We start from the raw sequence: 15606 nt of genomic DNA on the forward strand, positions 1-15606 counted from the left end.
AATATATTTTAAACTAGTCAAATTACATTATTTTCCAGTGAAACAGCTCTGTGTTTTTGGTGCCTGTTGAAGGTTTACAAGTAATAATTTAACATTTTTGTGTGCAAATGTATTGGTAACAGGTAACTGTAATGTTCTTCTGGTTGGACTTCTCAACTTCATAATTAACAAACAAATTAACTAGCAGTTCATAATTGTGTGTAACAACTTCCTGCATCACATGCTCAATTTTCAACACTTCTAAATGACATGAAGTTAAATAAAAACCACATTAGAGAGCATGTTGCCTCATATTGCTGCTTAAGAATTTATTGTAACATGAAATTGACCCGTTTGGCTTAATCATCCAGAATGACAAACACATCTGTGTGCTTGTTTCCAGATGACAGCCATCACCACCAGTGCAGAAAGCTGTGAGCAGCAAATCGCCTACAGCTGTCGCATGTCCAGACTGCTCAACACTCCAGGTGAGAGCTGAGGATGGCATCTTTATTCACCGCAGACTTTAAAACAAGCACACTGAGACAGGCAGGATGTTCTTTCTGTCACACTGTCAGGATTTGATGAGAAATTAATCACTCTCTTCCAATCTCCCTCTGTGGGGGATACTACAGAGTGGACTTAAATAACCCTAAATGTCTGCATAATTATTAGCTACATGTGTATGCATATATCTGTTTTCTTAGATTAATTAAAGCTACATCATTGTTAGATGTGTGCCGATGGGTTTCAGGATTGCATTTCACCTCTTTTTTCTCCAACAGGGACTGTTTTACTTCATAAAGCAATGTTGGTGAAAAAACGCTAGAGAAGCTGATTAAACTCCAATGCCCTCCCACTATCAAAATCAAAATCCAGATTCTGCATTTTTACGTAGACTCCTGTTCTTGTTGGCTCATTCCTTCCATAGATGAACTTGGATTGCATTCATTTGCATTGGATTTGATGGATTCTGTCTTTTTGGATGTTGTGTTATTTTAAGTGAAGCCAAGTAGGTTTTCTCTGTCAGTGTGGTTTGCATTAGTTCGTCTGGCTTGTCCAGGATCAGGTAAGTTTGGTTAGTGTTGTAGTTGAGTGGGTTCAGAGGAGTGTGTGCAGCAGACGAGAGTAATGAGGAAGGCTCTGAGCCGTGTATAAGGCGAGGGCGCTTCTGTCAGCCCTCTGTTTCATCAAAACTCAATTGAAATGTTTTAGGACATTCAAAAAAGTATTGAGTGAGCTGCAGGGGCTTTGCTGTGCTTACCTTTGTGTCTAACAGGCATTTGGGATGCGAGCTCATTTGCTTTTTACACATGACAACTGTGTCAGGTTAAAGAAAGTCTCACACCTGCGCTGAGAGCCAAGATGCTTTGCATCAAGAGTACAATAGGGCCCATAGTGTGTCCATACTAACACACACTTGATTAATAAGCTATTTTATTTACTCACAACACACACACATTGACACACACATTGTTGGTCACTCGTCCATCAACTAGTTTACTTCCAATTCACTACCTTGAAAGTTAGGACAGTCCAATTACTAGTGTAGACTGAATGAATGTAGGATTAGGAAAATCATTAACCCTAAAATATGCTTCATAAATTAGCTGTCAGCTTTCATCAAATTTTACCCTCAACAGCATTTTTCTCTGAGCAAAACACACACACACACACACACACACACACACACACACACACACACACACACAGACACACACAACATACACAGCTGCTACTATTTCACATCCACTATTTTTTTGCCATCCAGATCATATTTACTGCACTGAGCTGGCGTTTTAGAGCTAAACGGAGCGTTAAATGGGAATTATATTCTGCCACCAGTGACACCGCTGATTTGGAACGGGGGCAGTAATTATTCTCGTCGTCTGACCCCATCCTCACCTCATCCACAAGTTCTGTCCTTTTGGATTATTGCATCGCCTCTCTTCCACTCAAACACATTCTGCACACACACACACACACACACACACACACACACACACACACACACACACACACACACACACATACACACACCTGTGTCTGTCCTGCATTGGCTCTTGGGTGGATGAAATAATACGGGAGTTTGTTGCAGATAAATGCAGCAACACTCACACAAAGACACAAGACAAAGAGATGCATATAACCCCTGCAAATCTTAAATCTCATCTCCTCTGCCTCCCACTGCTTCCTGTCCTCATTCCTATTTCTATCCATCTTTTCTCCCCTCTTACTTCACACTTGCCTCCCCTCCTCATCTCATGTTCTCTCCCTCATCCATTCACCTTTTCAAGTCTCCATTGTGCCTTCCTAACATTCTTCACCGCCATTTTCCCCCTTCCTTTTTTTTTCAAAACCTCTTTTTTACCTTGCCCCGTCTCCTTTCTCACACAGCTGAAGACGAGTTCCATTAGTGCTGTAATCAGAGCTTTTAGAGAAGGATTAGCACCCTTCACTAACGATTAAGCATCCTTCCTTTCAGCCGAACAGACTTGTACACAACCAATTGCACAAAGCTTGGCATGAATGTCTCTGACTATTATTCAGCTTTTGATGACACCTAGGCTGGAGCTTGTTAGTGCTGTACATCACCAGTGGAAGTTTACCATGAAGGGTTAATATCACCAAATATGTAAGCCAAAGCCATTTTCTTCCTTCTTTTGGTTTCTCTAATGTGACATTTTTTCTTTTTACCTTTAGCACAATTAGACAGACCCTGTAATATCACTCTTTATAAGCAGGTGTGGCTTGATGTCAAATTAGAAAATTTGCAATAAAGTAACAACAATTTAAGTCCTCATCAAGCAACTGAAACAAGTAACCTTATCTATAAGAAAGTTTCACATACCGACACAGCAGCAACATCCAGAACTAGCAACATAAACACAGGTTAGAACGATGTCTGGTGTGAAATAAAAAGAGAGCGAAAGAAGGAGAGAGAGAGAGAGTGACGGACACAAGAGGACAGAAACAAGTGTGGTCAGAGAGATGAGGATGAGGTTTCAGGATAATGAGGCTGTGTGTATGCATGGCGCCCTGACTGTTGAGTCCTCGGGCATTTCTGGTTTAATTAATGCTGCACAAGTCACAGAAAGCCAACCACTGTGTAGAACTACACACACACACACACACACACACACACACACACACACACACACACACACACACACACACATACATTTTATACTGTTTTACAAAAAAGTAGGACACAGGTCTTGAACTGGACTCTAACAACTTGATTCAGCAGCGTTGGTTTACCGCTTGTTGCCGTAAGATTTTTCTTTTTCTCTCTTTATCTTGCTTTGACTTTTCAGCTTTTTTTTGTTTCTCTAAAAATAGCAACACTCATCTCTGCTCTGAAATGCAGCTGAATCCACAAAGGTGTCCACATTCATATTGTATTGATCCTTATTATATATTTCCTTGAATCCTTTACTGAAAGTTATGACAATGCACAATGACTTTGCCATCTTTTTCATTTAATATTTTTGGTTACTTTGCTGCAGACCAGGACAATTGCGTTGACTCAGGAACTTTTCACGGGCTTCAAAATAATTAAGTATATCTTTATTGAATTTGATACCACTTGAAAGTTCCTGTACTCTCCCTTTTTATTAGCCTATTGTGTGCACACCCTGCTGGGTTGTGTCATGTCTTTCATTACCCGATTAATCTTCTACTTACAGTGTCATTAATTTGTGAATGCACTCGAGGCCAGAATCAAGGCAGGGGCCGAGAGAGAACAAGAGCTAATATATATCGCAAGATAAGAGAAGAGGAGAACTATCACCGGGCTCCTCAGGCAAGAACTCAGTCTCTCTCCTCATCTCCCCTCAGATTCTGCTTCCTTTTGCTTTCCTTGTAGACAAGATGCTGATTAGTGCTAAATGATCCTCTATCTGTCCCCTCTTTATGTACTGAAGAGAGCCTTCCTTTGAGGCTGCAGGCAGCTTGTTTGGCCATGTTAAGGGCGGGTACAGGGAGAGCAGAGGGTGTCACTCGGTTGATTTAGGGCGGTGGAGTCACATGTGTAAAGTTTGCAAATGGACGATGGAATGATCCTGGACTCTTCTAAAGCTTTCACTAAAGTTTGGCTGCTGAAAAAGACATTTGTTGTTGTGGGAGACTCTTTGCCAAAGGGAAACAACAGACGTGTGTAGGGATTTTTTTTTGTACTATTTTGTTAGCGAACCTTTACCAATAAAAGACAGCATGATCCACCACAGAGAAGCCTGTATCTCTTACATCCCATCATAACCTCTGGGTGCTGTTGCTATGGTAATGCATCATTGCTCAGGGTAATGATGTCATATATTGTGTTGCAGAGTCATGAGTCTTATCCCTGCACCACTTCTGTCTGAGTGCAGCACTTACAGACACACAGGACAAGAGTTTAACACTTCACAGTTCATTGAGTTAGAGTAATCAGGTGTCTTTTTTTAAACTCCATTTCCTGTTATGTTTTTATTTCCTCAATTTTTTTTTATTGTGCCCACAGCCTTTAAGCCACACAAAGTTATGAGAGTCCCAAGGGTGTAACTTCATATCTGTTTTGTGTCTGTTTGTGTAAATAGAGGGTGTGTGTGTGTGTTTGTGTGTAGATACAGGGTGTGTAAGTGTGTTTGTGTGTAGATAGAGGGTGTTTGTGTGTAAATAGAGGGTGTGTGTGTTTGTGTGTAGATAGAGGGTGTTTGTGTGTAAATAGAGGGTGTGTGAGTGTGTACATTTTGAAAATAAATAAACAGCATCAGCTGCCAGTGAAGCTTTTGTACCGGTATAGTTTACAAAGCTAGATGTCTCACTCTCCCTCACTTTTGTGTGTGTCCGTCTGTGTGTATGTGTGTTTGTGTTTGTGTGTGCATTTGTGAGTGTGTTCTTATTGGCTTCAACACTGAGTGAGCTGTCCATGCCTGCTGGCCACTGGCTGCAGTGTACCATCAGCATGTGAAATAGTCTCTGCAGTCTGCACAGTGTTGTCAGTGTTGCTGAAAATCTGTTGTAACACAAGCAGAACCGAGCTGTCATGGAAGTCCTCTGAGCCCCAAAAACAAAGTTTCACTTTAAATACAAATATGTTTGTTGACAAAACCAAAATGAATTACAAAACCCTTCTTTTTTTTATCCATCAAAAACTATGAAGAGCGAAGAAGTCTTACTTTGAAGTTCTCTTTAAAATGAGTCTACCTGCAGTCTTAGAACCTTGTAAAAGCTGCTCCACTTGTGCTATGTGTCCAAATGATTGAAGAGTACAAACTCTAATGTCCTGAGTATGTTGTGTGGTGTATTGTTCAAATTAGATGCTATAGGATTGTTTTCCACTGATTGACATATTTCCTGTGAATTCCTCCAATACTTCCCAACCACATGATCACCTTTTTCTACCTTTTCCAATTTCATTCCCCCCCTTATGTTCTTAATTAACTCATCCCAATTCCATTTGACCATATTATCCTTCATTTACTTTAATCCTCAGTGTTGAACATATAAGAGCTGAAAAATTCAATTACATTAGAAAATGTAAAAATGTTCTGTGCTCAACATCACACATCTGATTACAGACTTTTGTTTCAGAGCACGTACACGATCGTTTCCTGCCTTTTGCTCTTTTCAGATGAAATGAGCCAATCAGTCAAAATAAAGAGACAACCCGGGAGTCCATTATGTGTACACACAAAGTGATCACTCAGCTTATAGTATTGTTAGCGATTTGATAATGTATTTTTATGACTGCTATTATGTTGCAGTACATTTCTGAATGAGACATAAAACTTGTTAATGATCCCCAGTGACTGGAGTGAAGGCAGGTCAGCTGAGTTATAGGAGGGATGACACATTTGTTCACTTTGTTTAGTTCAGTTTGTGAGTATAAACAGCACAAAGCAGTGAATGTAAGGAGAGAGGGAATTCCCAGAAAATGAGGACACAAATGTTAATGGTTTGTATGCTTTCCATTATGTCTCTGATAGAAAACCAGCAATAATACAGTTACACAAACATCTACACAAAGCACTTTTTTTTTTTATATGTCTACAGTTTTCTGTTTTCTCTCTGCAGATTTTCAATTTTCTTCTCTCCGTTATTAATTTTCTTCTCCATCTCGCACTCATTCTCATTCTTCTTTTTTTCTTGTATCATCTGCACTGGAATGCTCGGTGCTGTCGGGCTGGCCTTAGGCACAACAAACACAGAGAAACTACACACACACACACACACACACACACACACACACACACACACAATGACAAGACAAACACACCTGCACATTAACACATTAATGCACTGGGTGCTTCCAACAAATCAAACTCAAATCTATAATATTTTTTGTTTCATGTCAGAACTGCAAGTCCAGCATAAATTAAACCAATGTGTGTGTCTAGGTGGTGATGATGATGATGGTGTGTGTGTGTGTGTGTGTGTGTGTGTGTGTGTGTGTGTGTGTGTGTGTGTGTGTGTGTGTGTGTGTGTGTGTGTGTGTGTGTGTGTGTGTCTGTGTGTGTGTGTGCGTGCGTGCGCGTGTGCACGTCTGTGTGTGTGTGCGCGCGTGTGTGTGTGTGTCCAGTATTGATATCCATTCAATACTGAAACATCTGGAAAAGTGTGTATGCGTGTGATTGCAGCTCTCTGTGTGTATTCCACATTATTATTGAAGGTGGAGGTTCCCCTGTGTCTGTCCATGCTCCTGACATATCTGGGTGGAGTTTGTTGTCAGCAACATTAACGAGAACACTCCTCAGAGAAAAAGCTCCGCGTGGTTAGCATTCAAGCAGTCGTGATTTCTGATGAGCGATGGTAAAATGAAGCCGAGGGCTTTTTGATCTCCTTTGGGAAATTTTCGTTTTACCAGCTCAGGGGGATGCAGTTTGCTGCTCAAAGGAGCACTCTGAGTTTTGGGAATATCAGGTTGTTGGTACTGTTATCTAGTCAGTTGAACAAAATACACAAAGAGTCATGAGTGTCTCCCCAGAGTGTGTAAAGTCAGTGCACACACACACACACACAGGCCTGACCTTTAAGATCGGACCGAGCTGTAGGAGATGAGATCTCATTAGCTCAGGGTGAGAATCATGTGGCCGAACATGTTTATAGTTTTGCTTCATAATCAGAAACACAAATGTGTGAAGGTTAGCCTTCAGGAGTGCAGTGCAAATAAATCCATCTAATTTGTACAGCAACACATGATCCCTCATAGGAAAACCTCAAATATGCCCTGCAGTAGTGTATTTTACAGAGTTAGAGTTAGATTAGCACAGAGCTGATCAATTTGTTTATGCAGTCTCAACTTTTCTATCTCTCAGTTGATAAGTCGTGTTGATTTGACTTCACCTCATTTGTTGTTAGGCTCCTTTGTATTGTTGAATCGAAACACCATTCAAATGTATTTAATCTGTGCACCGTTCACATGGAAGCAGAGCTCATTTTATGTGGATTGTAATCTGCAGTGTTGTAACTTGTTGCTGATGTGTGGGTTTCTTAGTGTGTCTGTGTGTACAGCTGTCTCTTGATTTTATAAGTGAGAACAAAGCAAGCACATGTCATTGGCTTTAATCCTTTAACGATTAAGACATGTCTCCGATTGTAGTCGTTTGTTTCTCTGTGTTGGGGGGATATGATTTGTTGTTGCTGTTGAGTAAATAAGAAAGTACAAAGCTAATCAAGTAACAGCTTTTTCTTGTTTTTGCAAGTCTGGAGCTTGAAATCACAACATTAAGCACAATGAAATCTCTGTCTAACTCCAACACATCAATCCAGACTATGGTGTGAGTTAAAGACGTGTGGGAAAGAGAAGCGAAGGATGGAAAGGAAAAGGGAAGTTGCCGTAGAGAAGCAACGAGAAGAGGGACCAAGCAGAAAGAAGGCAGCGTGTGAGACAGAGATTGATGTGAAGTGACAGAGAGGGAAGGAAAACAAGTAAAAGAAGGAGAGGAGAGCGAGGAGCAGATTAGTTCGTTTGCTGCAGCTCACTTTGACAGTGAAAAATATGTCGGTACTAATGTCCCAGAAAGCCTTGAAATAAAACAGCAAATGGGATTTTCTGAGCTGTACTTTATCCGTCTCATGTGCACACACACATACGTACACACACACACACACACACACACACACATGCACCAGTACAGCCAAACAAGCACATACAGTACACATCAACAATAATCTATTCAGCTGCAGCCTGGCAGAAAGAAGGCAAATGGAAAAATTAAAAACAGCTCGCTTGAGGAGTAATTATGATGTCGTCTTCTCGTTTGTGATGACAAAAGAAGTTAGTTGCAATAATGATGCTTTGTAGGCAATCTTCACCTCCTCGTTGGTCCATCCCAAGAGTTTAGAGTGGATGCACTACAAGCAGCAGCGCATGAAAGCAAACTGGTCATCAGGGCAGTTTCTGTGATTGATCACACAATAAGCGTTTCTGCACCCAAACTGATGTACCCACTTCTTTTTACCCGCTGTCCCTGAGACTCGTTGTCTATTCTTCACAGTTAAGTATTTCCAGCATCATTAGTGTTTCATGCATATAGAAGAGTGAAGACTTTTGCTAGTGCATGGGTTATCTGTGTCTGTGTGTTTGCATGCAGTGATCACTGGAGGCTATTTTATAGCGCTGCTCTCGGATTACAGCGGGATGTTGAGGCATGGGGAGATACGTTTGGGGAAATTAGGGGAAAAAAAACAGGAAACATCACCCAGTGGTGCTGATGAAGCAACACAGGGGGGAGTTAATTATCCATCTTGACCTCGAGGGCTTTTAAAACCAAACCGTAGAAAGTTAGAGACAAACTTAGAGAAGATAGTGAGGTTTACAAGCTGACATGTTAAACAAGCCAAAAAAAAAAGTATAACTAACAGAGGTTGTATAATTTTTTTGTGGAAGAGTGTTGATTCCTTTTCAGCCCTGTGTGCACCTCTCTGTTGTCATGTGATTGTGTTTCTGCATGTGCCCTGTTCTGTTAGTCCTAAACTTGATGTTCATATCAGGCTGTTTATATCCATGTCAGTGTCTAACATCAGTGTGTGTGTGTTGTGTGACTGTGTCAGAGTGTGTTATTTTGTTCCGATGTCACATCTCCGTTGAGTGGTTTTTTCATCTTAGTGTCTCACACAGGGAGAAAAAAACAAACTCGTGAATATTCATGATGATTTCATTTTCCAATGTTGCTGCACCATGCGACATTCTCTTGTAATTACTCAGTTGTTTGTGTGTCTGTGTGTTATTGTGTGTATATTGCTGATGTGTCATACTGCGTGTTTGTGTGAACTCAGTTTTTGATTTACTGAGCGCAGGCGTATGAGGTCCTCCTGGGTATCAACAAATAAAAGCTTTGTCATCTACTTGACATAGTCTATAAATCTGAGCGATGCTGAATGCAGGCCAACAACTTTGTAGTTTATGCAATGATAGAAAACAACATAGTAGTTGATGGTTTGCATAACCGTTAAATGCTAAAAGGAGATTTTTTTTTGCTTTTTACTCAGTTGGCTAAGTGGCATAATAGTCTTTGTGCCAACAGGCTAATATGGAAAAGAGAGAGAGAAGGAGACAAAGAGAGGAGGAGATGTGAGTTGGATGGATGCTGTGATTCATTAAATCATTAGAAGGAGTAACAGCTGGACACCCAAAACCATCTGCAGCATGTTTCCTCTCAAAACAAGACTGTTTAACCTGATCTCTCTCACACACACACACACACACACACACACACACACACACACACACACACACACACACACACAGTTTTAATACGCTCACATACTGATCTCACACCGATCCACCTGTACCTCTGTCTTTCGCACACAGGCTGATCTATGAACACCTCTTTCACTCTATCACACACAAACATGCACACACATACAGACACACTGAACCTCCTCGCCCCCACAAGTCTTTAATTTTCCAGTTGTGTAGGCAAGCAGCAGTGGGCAGTTTGTCCCCCCTCACAAGGGTCACCAGCTCAGGGGGAGAGAGAGCTCTCTGTCTCTCCTCTCTGCTGCCGGGATGACTGGAGCGCAGATAAACATTCTAAGAGAGAGAGGGGAGCAAGGGAGTGAGAGGGGAGATGGGGATGTAAGGGAGGGATTGGAGGGAATGAAATGGAGCACAGATGGGTGGAATAAAGGGAGGGTGGCACACAGAGCAGGGAAATGAGGAGAGGAAGGGAAGGATAGAGCCAGGTCAGACAGGCAGCATGAAGGGAGGAAGTGAAGATGAGAGCCAGGAAGGGGAGGGGAGATGGGGGGTCCAGTGAAACACAGCGTGATGGATCACGATAAGATGGGTGTTACGAAGGGGCAGGCACGGCTTGTGGAAAGCAGCTTTTGTCAGAATGCAAAAAAAAAAAACAGGCACAGAGAGAAGAGAAGGAAGAGGAGAATTGACGGGCTCATGCATTTGTTCCGCCACATGCTAAGGAAAAAGCATGTATGAAAGAAAGGATGGAAGGCCACACCTGGTTAGGCCTTTTTGATTTATGTGGCACTGTGAAAGGCAATTCATCCCACTATAACCAATCCAAGATTTCAACCTGCCTTTCATACAGATACACTCAATTGCCCAAGAAAGTGCTTCACATGCAATTTCCCCAGGTCTTCATTCTCTTTGCCTCTGAGGAATGTCTCGCAGTGTCCGCTTCTTACTTTTCCCTCGACCTTGATGTGGCCACGCCTGATGGAAATGTAAAGCTTTAGGTGACAGCCCATTAAGACACTGGATGACTTAAATGTATCAGTAGCAATGTTCCTTGAAGCTTGTAAACATTCAAACTGGGCCCCGCCTCCTGGGCTCATTTCCACCAGAAGTGCACGCCCACTGCTTACACCTACACAGCAAGCTCCGCATTTGTGGGTGAAAGCCAACCCATGGTTCACTCTGGTTTTGGAACTAGCTTTACCCGCTTGACATTTTGCCTCAATATGATTGCTTCTCATATTCGCCCATTTGAATCATCTGATCGCTCATACTTGAGTTCCTTTCCCTTTTTCATGAACCAGTCTTCTCGGTGTATCTACCTTCAGTTGGAGACTTCACAGTATCCATACTTTCATTGCAGGATGCAGTTTCATCCGTGACATTTTCCCTGGAGAAAATATAAAACATGTCTGTATCTCATCGAACATGACACTGTGTCTCGTTGATCACCTGAACTCATCCAAACTAAACCCCTCTCTTTTGTTTTTCCGTTTTCATACACACTTGTTTCAAACCCCTGCGGTTTTAAATTATTCAAATTGTTTAGGTCTGCTTCTCTCTCAGCCCAGACTAATCCCATCCAATTACAGGAGCAGGGAGTTTGATGTCATTTGTGAGCGCTCCTTTGCTCACATACTGTAGGTACGTGTCAACCCTGGACAGCAGCTCGGTTTATAAACTGTGAATCCATGCAGAGTGTTAAGCGCCTGAAGTCCAAATGAGTTCCACTGAGGATCAACCCCGGGTCAGACCACAGAGGTGCTGAGCTCATAACCATCAATGTGTTCAACAAGAAAATAGAAGACAACTCAAAGTGAGCAATTCAGGGGGATTTAAAAGATGGGCATAAAATGTTTCTTTCTCATGAATTAAAAAAGCCCCCTTGATGACCTCATCTCTTCATGTGCTCCCTGAATAATAAATCAAAATGACGTCAATTTCAAACTTGTTTTCAGGAACAAATCCTCCGGCTGCAGACACACTGTGTGACATTTTGGGAAAAACACTCTTTTGATTTCTGACTTGATCTGACAAGATCAATAGCACTCTCATCTTGATCGAGCATTGGAAGTTATAAGCTAGATTTCTCTTTTTTTGGACTTCATATAAATGAATGACGTGAAGTATTGAAAAGGCTTATCACGGTCTCCGGGTTTGATTCATCTCGATGTGGTGAAAGGAGTCAGTGTGGATAAAACTAATAGATTCAGACCATTGTTATTTGATTTGAGTGTTGATGCTTTGTTATGCAACTGTATTTTTTTGTCGATAATTTGAAACTTTGACCTTTACAATTGCATTTCATAATATGTTATTCATTTATTTCTCTTGTTTCTACTTCTCTTCAAAAACATTTGTGTCAATGCTATGTCTCTGATATTTGCTGCTGACTTTGCATAAACCGACTATCACGTCATTGAGGTTGTTTCTTTAAATGCTTTTTTTTTTCTTTCTGGTAATTGGAATAAGGACCTTTAACTTGCTCACTGAGAGAGTGTTCTGAAAACATGGTGGGTTTTTGTGTCCTTTGGAGTGGAAAATAGCATCCCATCACAACACTGAGTATTATTACAGCTTGAGACTCTGAGATGCCGTGTCGCTCAGCATCCGTTCTGTGTTGATGTGCAGCAGGGAGTTTTGATTTTCTGAGCTGTCAGCAACATTATGCACTAACAATAGGCACCACAACAGAACTTAATGTTGTCATAAAGCTTTTAACCATTTCAAAAAGGTGCTGTTGCCACGTGTGTGCTGATTATAATAACAGAAGGAGTTGAATGATTGGAAAAAAAAAAACCTAGGAGAAGGCTTTAAAAAAAGGAGGGAAAATAAATGTTATATGAAATGCAGAAGAGAAAAACAAGGAGAGATGACAAACATGAAAAGTTGTTCAGAAGTTTGTGTTAGTGGATCTTTCAAGACATCTCCCGCTGTGCTCCTCCCCAGGAGGTTAAAGTGAGGTGACTGATGTTTCTGCACGACTCCTTCTGCTTTCATGGCAGTTATGGAATTATCATAATCCATTTTCAGGTTGCATTGCAAGACTCGTGCCATGCAGTGGGCTGTAAACTGAGATTAGACTCACAGCAGGATACGGAGCTGCCTCTGTGTGTGAAAATGTAGATGGGATGTAAGAGTTACTTTTTTAAAGACGATATCCTTCAAAGGGCATGATGTAAGAGGATGTGGCCTTCAGATGACACGGATCAGTTGGATATACAGTACCTTAACCATTAATATATATGGATTCCCCTTTAGCTTTACTCTCAGTTTCCAAAGCTAAAGGTGCCTTTTAGCAGTCTTTATCAGAGTCAGAGACAAAGTCACAAAGAGAACTGATTGATTGTCATACTTCAAATTTAAGAAGAATATGCTACAACCAGGTCTACTGCGGATGATAGTTAGCTTAAATACCTCATCTTTACATCCTTATCTTTTATAATAATGATCATTAATGCACCCACCCCCCATGGAAGGATAAAATAAATGAATCAAAGGATGGATGCAGCCTTGTCAGCCCAATATGGGGCATTTTTTTCTTCAAACACAGATTTCAAAGAAAGCGGCCCCTGAAATGAGAAACTTGTAGTGTGTCTGAGTGTGTGCACAGGTAAGGCAGCATTTGTGCATGCCTGATATACGAGTCCCTCAGAGTTAATCTACTTGAGTATGCACTCACAGTGACGGTGCTACTGTCTAAGGATACTTGTCTGTGGCTCCCAGCTTGCCTTGGGCCATCCTGCGGTGTTCAAATCAGTGTATCATCTATCATTTAGCCTTCTACCTCTGAATACTATACTGCCTCCTTTCCCTGCTCCACAATGCTTCCAGTACAATAACTCAGATAAGTTAATAGGATCACATAAGGTAGCATGACTACTACCAACACCAGCAGTGGATTTACTCTTTGTTGTTCAGATTTACTGGAGAGAGAAAGGTGAGAGAGGTGTTTCTTTGTGGGTCAACAAGAAGCTTTTACCTTTGTCACTTTCACTCTCTTCTCCTGTTTCTCCTCTCTCCTCTGTCTGTTTGCTTGTCTCTCCTCCATGTGTGGAAGTCTCATCTTATGTGACCCAAAGTTATCCAATTCATTTCTTATAAAGAAGATGCACATCATCTGGCCCTCATCCAGCAGAAGTATCTCAGGTTATATATTTCAATCAACACTTTTAATATGTAGAAATACATTGGGAAAGGTGCCATGGGTGTTCTGATGTTGGAGAGATCATTTTCTAATTTGGCACAGCAAAAGCTGCTGCATCAATGGACCACTTTTGATAGAGCAGTGCAATATGCATCTTGGCACTATGTTCTTGTGTTGAAAAAAACAACAACACTAATAGGCCTCTTCAGTCTTTTTTTTTTGCAAGAAAATGATGTCTATGTAACTCATTACACTAATTGTGTCTGAACATGTCTTCAAACAAATCAACAGATGTCTACAGTAATAAGAATGATTATGACAGTGCTGGGTCTTTTTTTTTAACCGTTTGTCTCACTTAAAACAATAATCATATTGCCACATTAACCTTACACGTACATGAATTAGCAATAAATGTGTGCAGAAATGCTGTAAAGTGCAAAGTGTTTTTCTGAGATATAGTCAGAAGTGTTTCTTCAGGGGAAAAAATTCTCTGATGTGAAAAACATTTTCTGCTGTCATGTGGCTTTTAGCTCTACTTCAAAGCTATATAGCTGTGTAAATGGATTTCAGTATGGAAATAATCGTAGCCATCATGATTTGTCAGTGCTGAATTTGAGAGGTTTTACAGATTTCACTGATCATTAACTTTAGGACAGTCTGAATGTTTTTCTGTGCAAGAAAGCAAAGCGTGTTCTTAATGCCATCAGATCTGTTTAAAGTCCTTTCTGCAGGAATGATAGAAGTTGTGTTGAATAGCGTCTTACTGTTCCAGACAGTTTGATGGAAGAATCCCACTTCTTCTTCCTGGGAGCGATAGCTTAGCTGCACAGATTGCCGTTGGAGGGAGGTGATGGATTGTAAAAAGCAACGATTTGAAATACTGCTCTCTTTTTCTCTTTCCCTTGGTGGTTAGCTGTGGAACGCTGGGTACGGTTGAGTTTCTGTAGAGTTTTCAGAGAAGAGGAGGCTGGCAGAGCAGACAATAATGCCCACGTCACCTCCAAGGCCCCGTGCTTCATCTCAATAACCCCACCCCCTCCCCCATGTCTTCCTCAAGCTCCTGAACAGTTGGAAAGAGCATTGGAAATGTGTTCATGTGTTGTGTGTGTCTGAGCGTGTAGCTCCAAGTGTACATGTGATAACTTGCAGATACAAAAACAGATTTAACATGAGGTGAAAGGTCATATCTGTAGTGTCAAATTCACTGCATAAGAAAAGAATGGAAAGCAAGTACATGCACACAAAGAACACTTACAGCACTTACAGGTACACGTAGTCCCGCTAACACCTTTACCTACATGAGAATGTCTTCTAAAATGTATTTCCTCACTGTCTTTTCCATGTTAATATAGCCGAGAACTAGGTCATATGACTGCTTGCTTTGATAGTCATTATAGTGTTTGATTGACAGCTGTTTTAGAGACTCTATTCACTGGAGTAAACCTAGTAGCCCAGGCTGGAGACCCTCCCCTCCAACTGTCTAAACACATCCAGATATAGATGAAGCCTTAAACTCTAAGAGTAAGAGTTTAAACTTGTGTGAATCCCACATAAATTCAAGCAACCTTAATACTAATGACATTACAGATTGTCCAAATTAACTATCTGATCCGTACAGTCATGCCTTTGTTATGCATGTGATGTATATGTGCATAAGGGCACATGTACATTGTACACTTGTGTAATTGTTGTCCCTCTGGGAAAGTCAGGGACATTACTAAGGTCGGTAAAGCGGTCTTGTTCATTTTATTAACTGTCCTCCTGATTACATCTCACCCTGGGGTATGCTGCCTCCATT

At 41.1% G+C, this 15606-nt stretch overlaps 1 protein-coding gene across 2 annotated transcripts in view; it reads left to right on the forward strand.

The window, feature by feature from the left end:
- The window catches only part of cntnap2a (contactin associated protein 2a), a 214305-nt gene that overhangs the window by 153092 nt on the left and 45607 nt on the right, over positions 1-15606 (forward strand). For both annotated transcript variants that reach the window (XM_065948957.1, XM_020630990.3), the window contains exon 15: positions 383-467. In XM_065948957.1, coding sequence (XP_065805029.1) covers positions 383-467 — 85 coding nt within the window. The remainder of the gene's footprint in view (positions 1-382; positions 468-15606) is intronic.

This window comes from Labrus bergylta, chromosome 20 (assembly GCF_963930695.1).
Source record: "Labrus bergylta chromosome 20, fLabBer1.1, whole genome shotgun sequence".
NCBI classification, from domain to species: domain Eukaryota; kingdom Metazoa; phylum Chordata; class Actinopteri; order Labriformes; family Labridae; genus Labrus; species Labrus bergylta.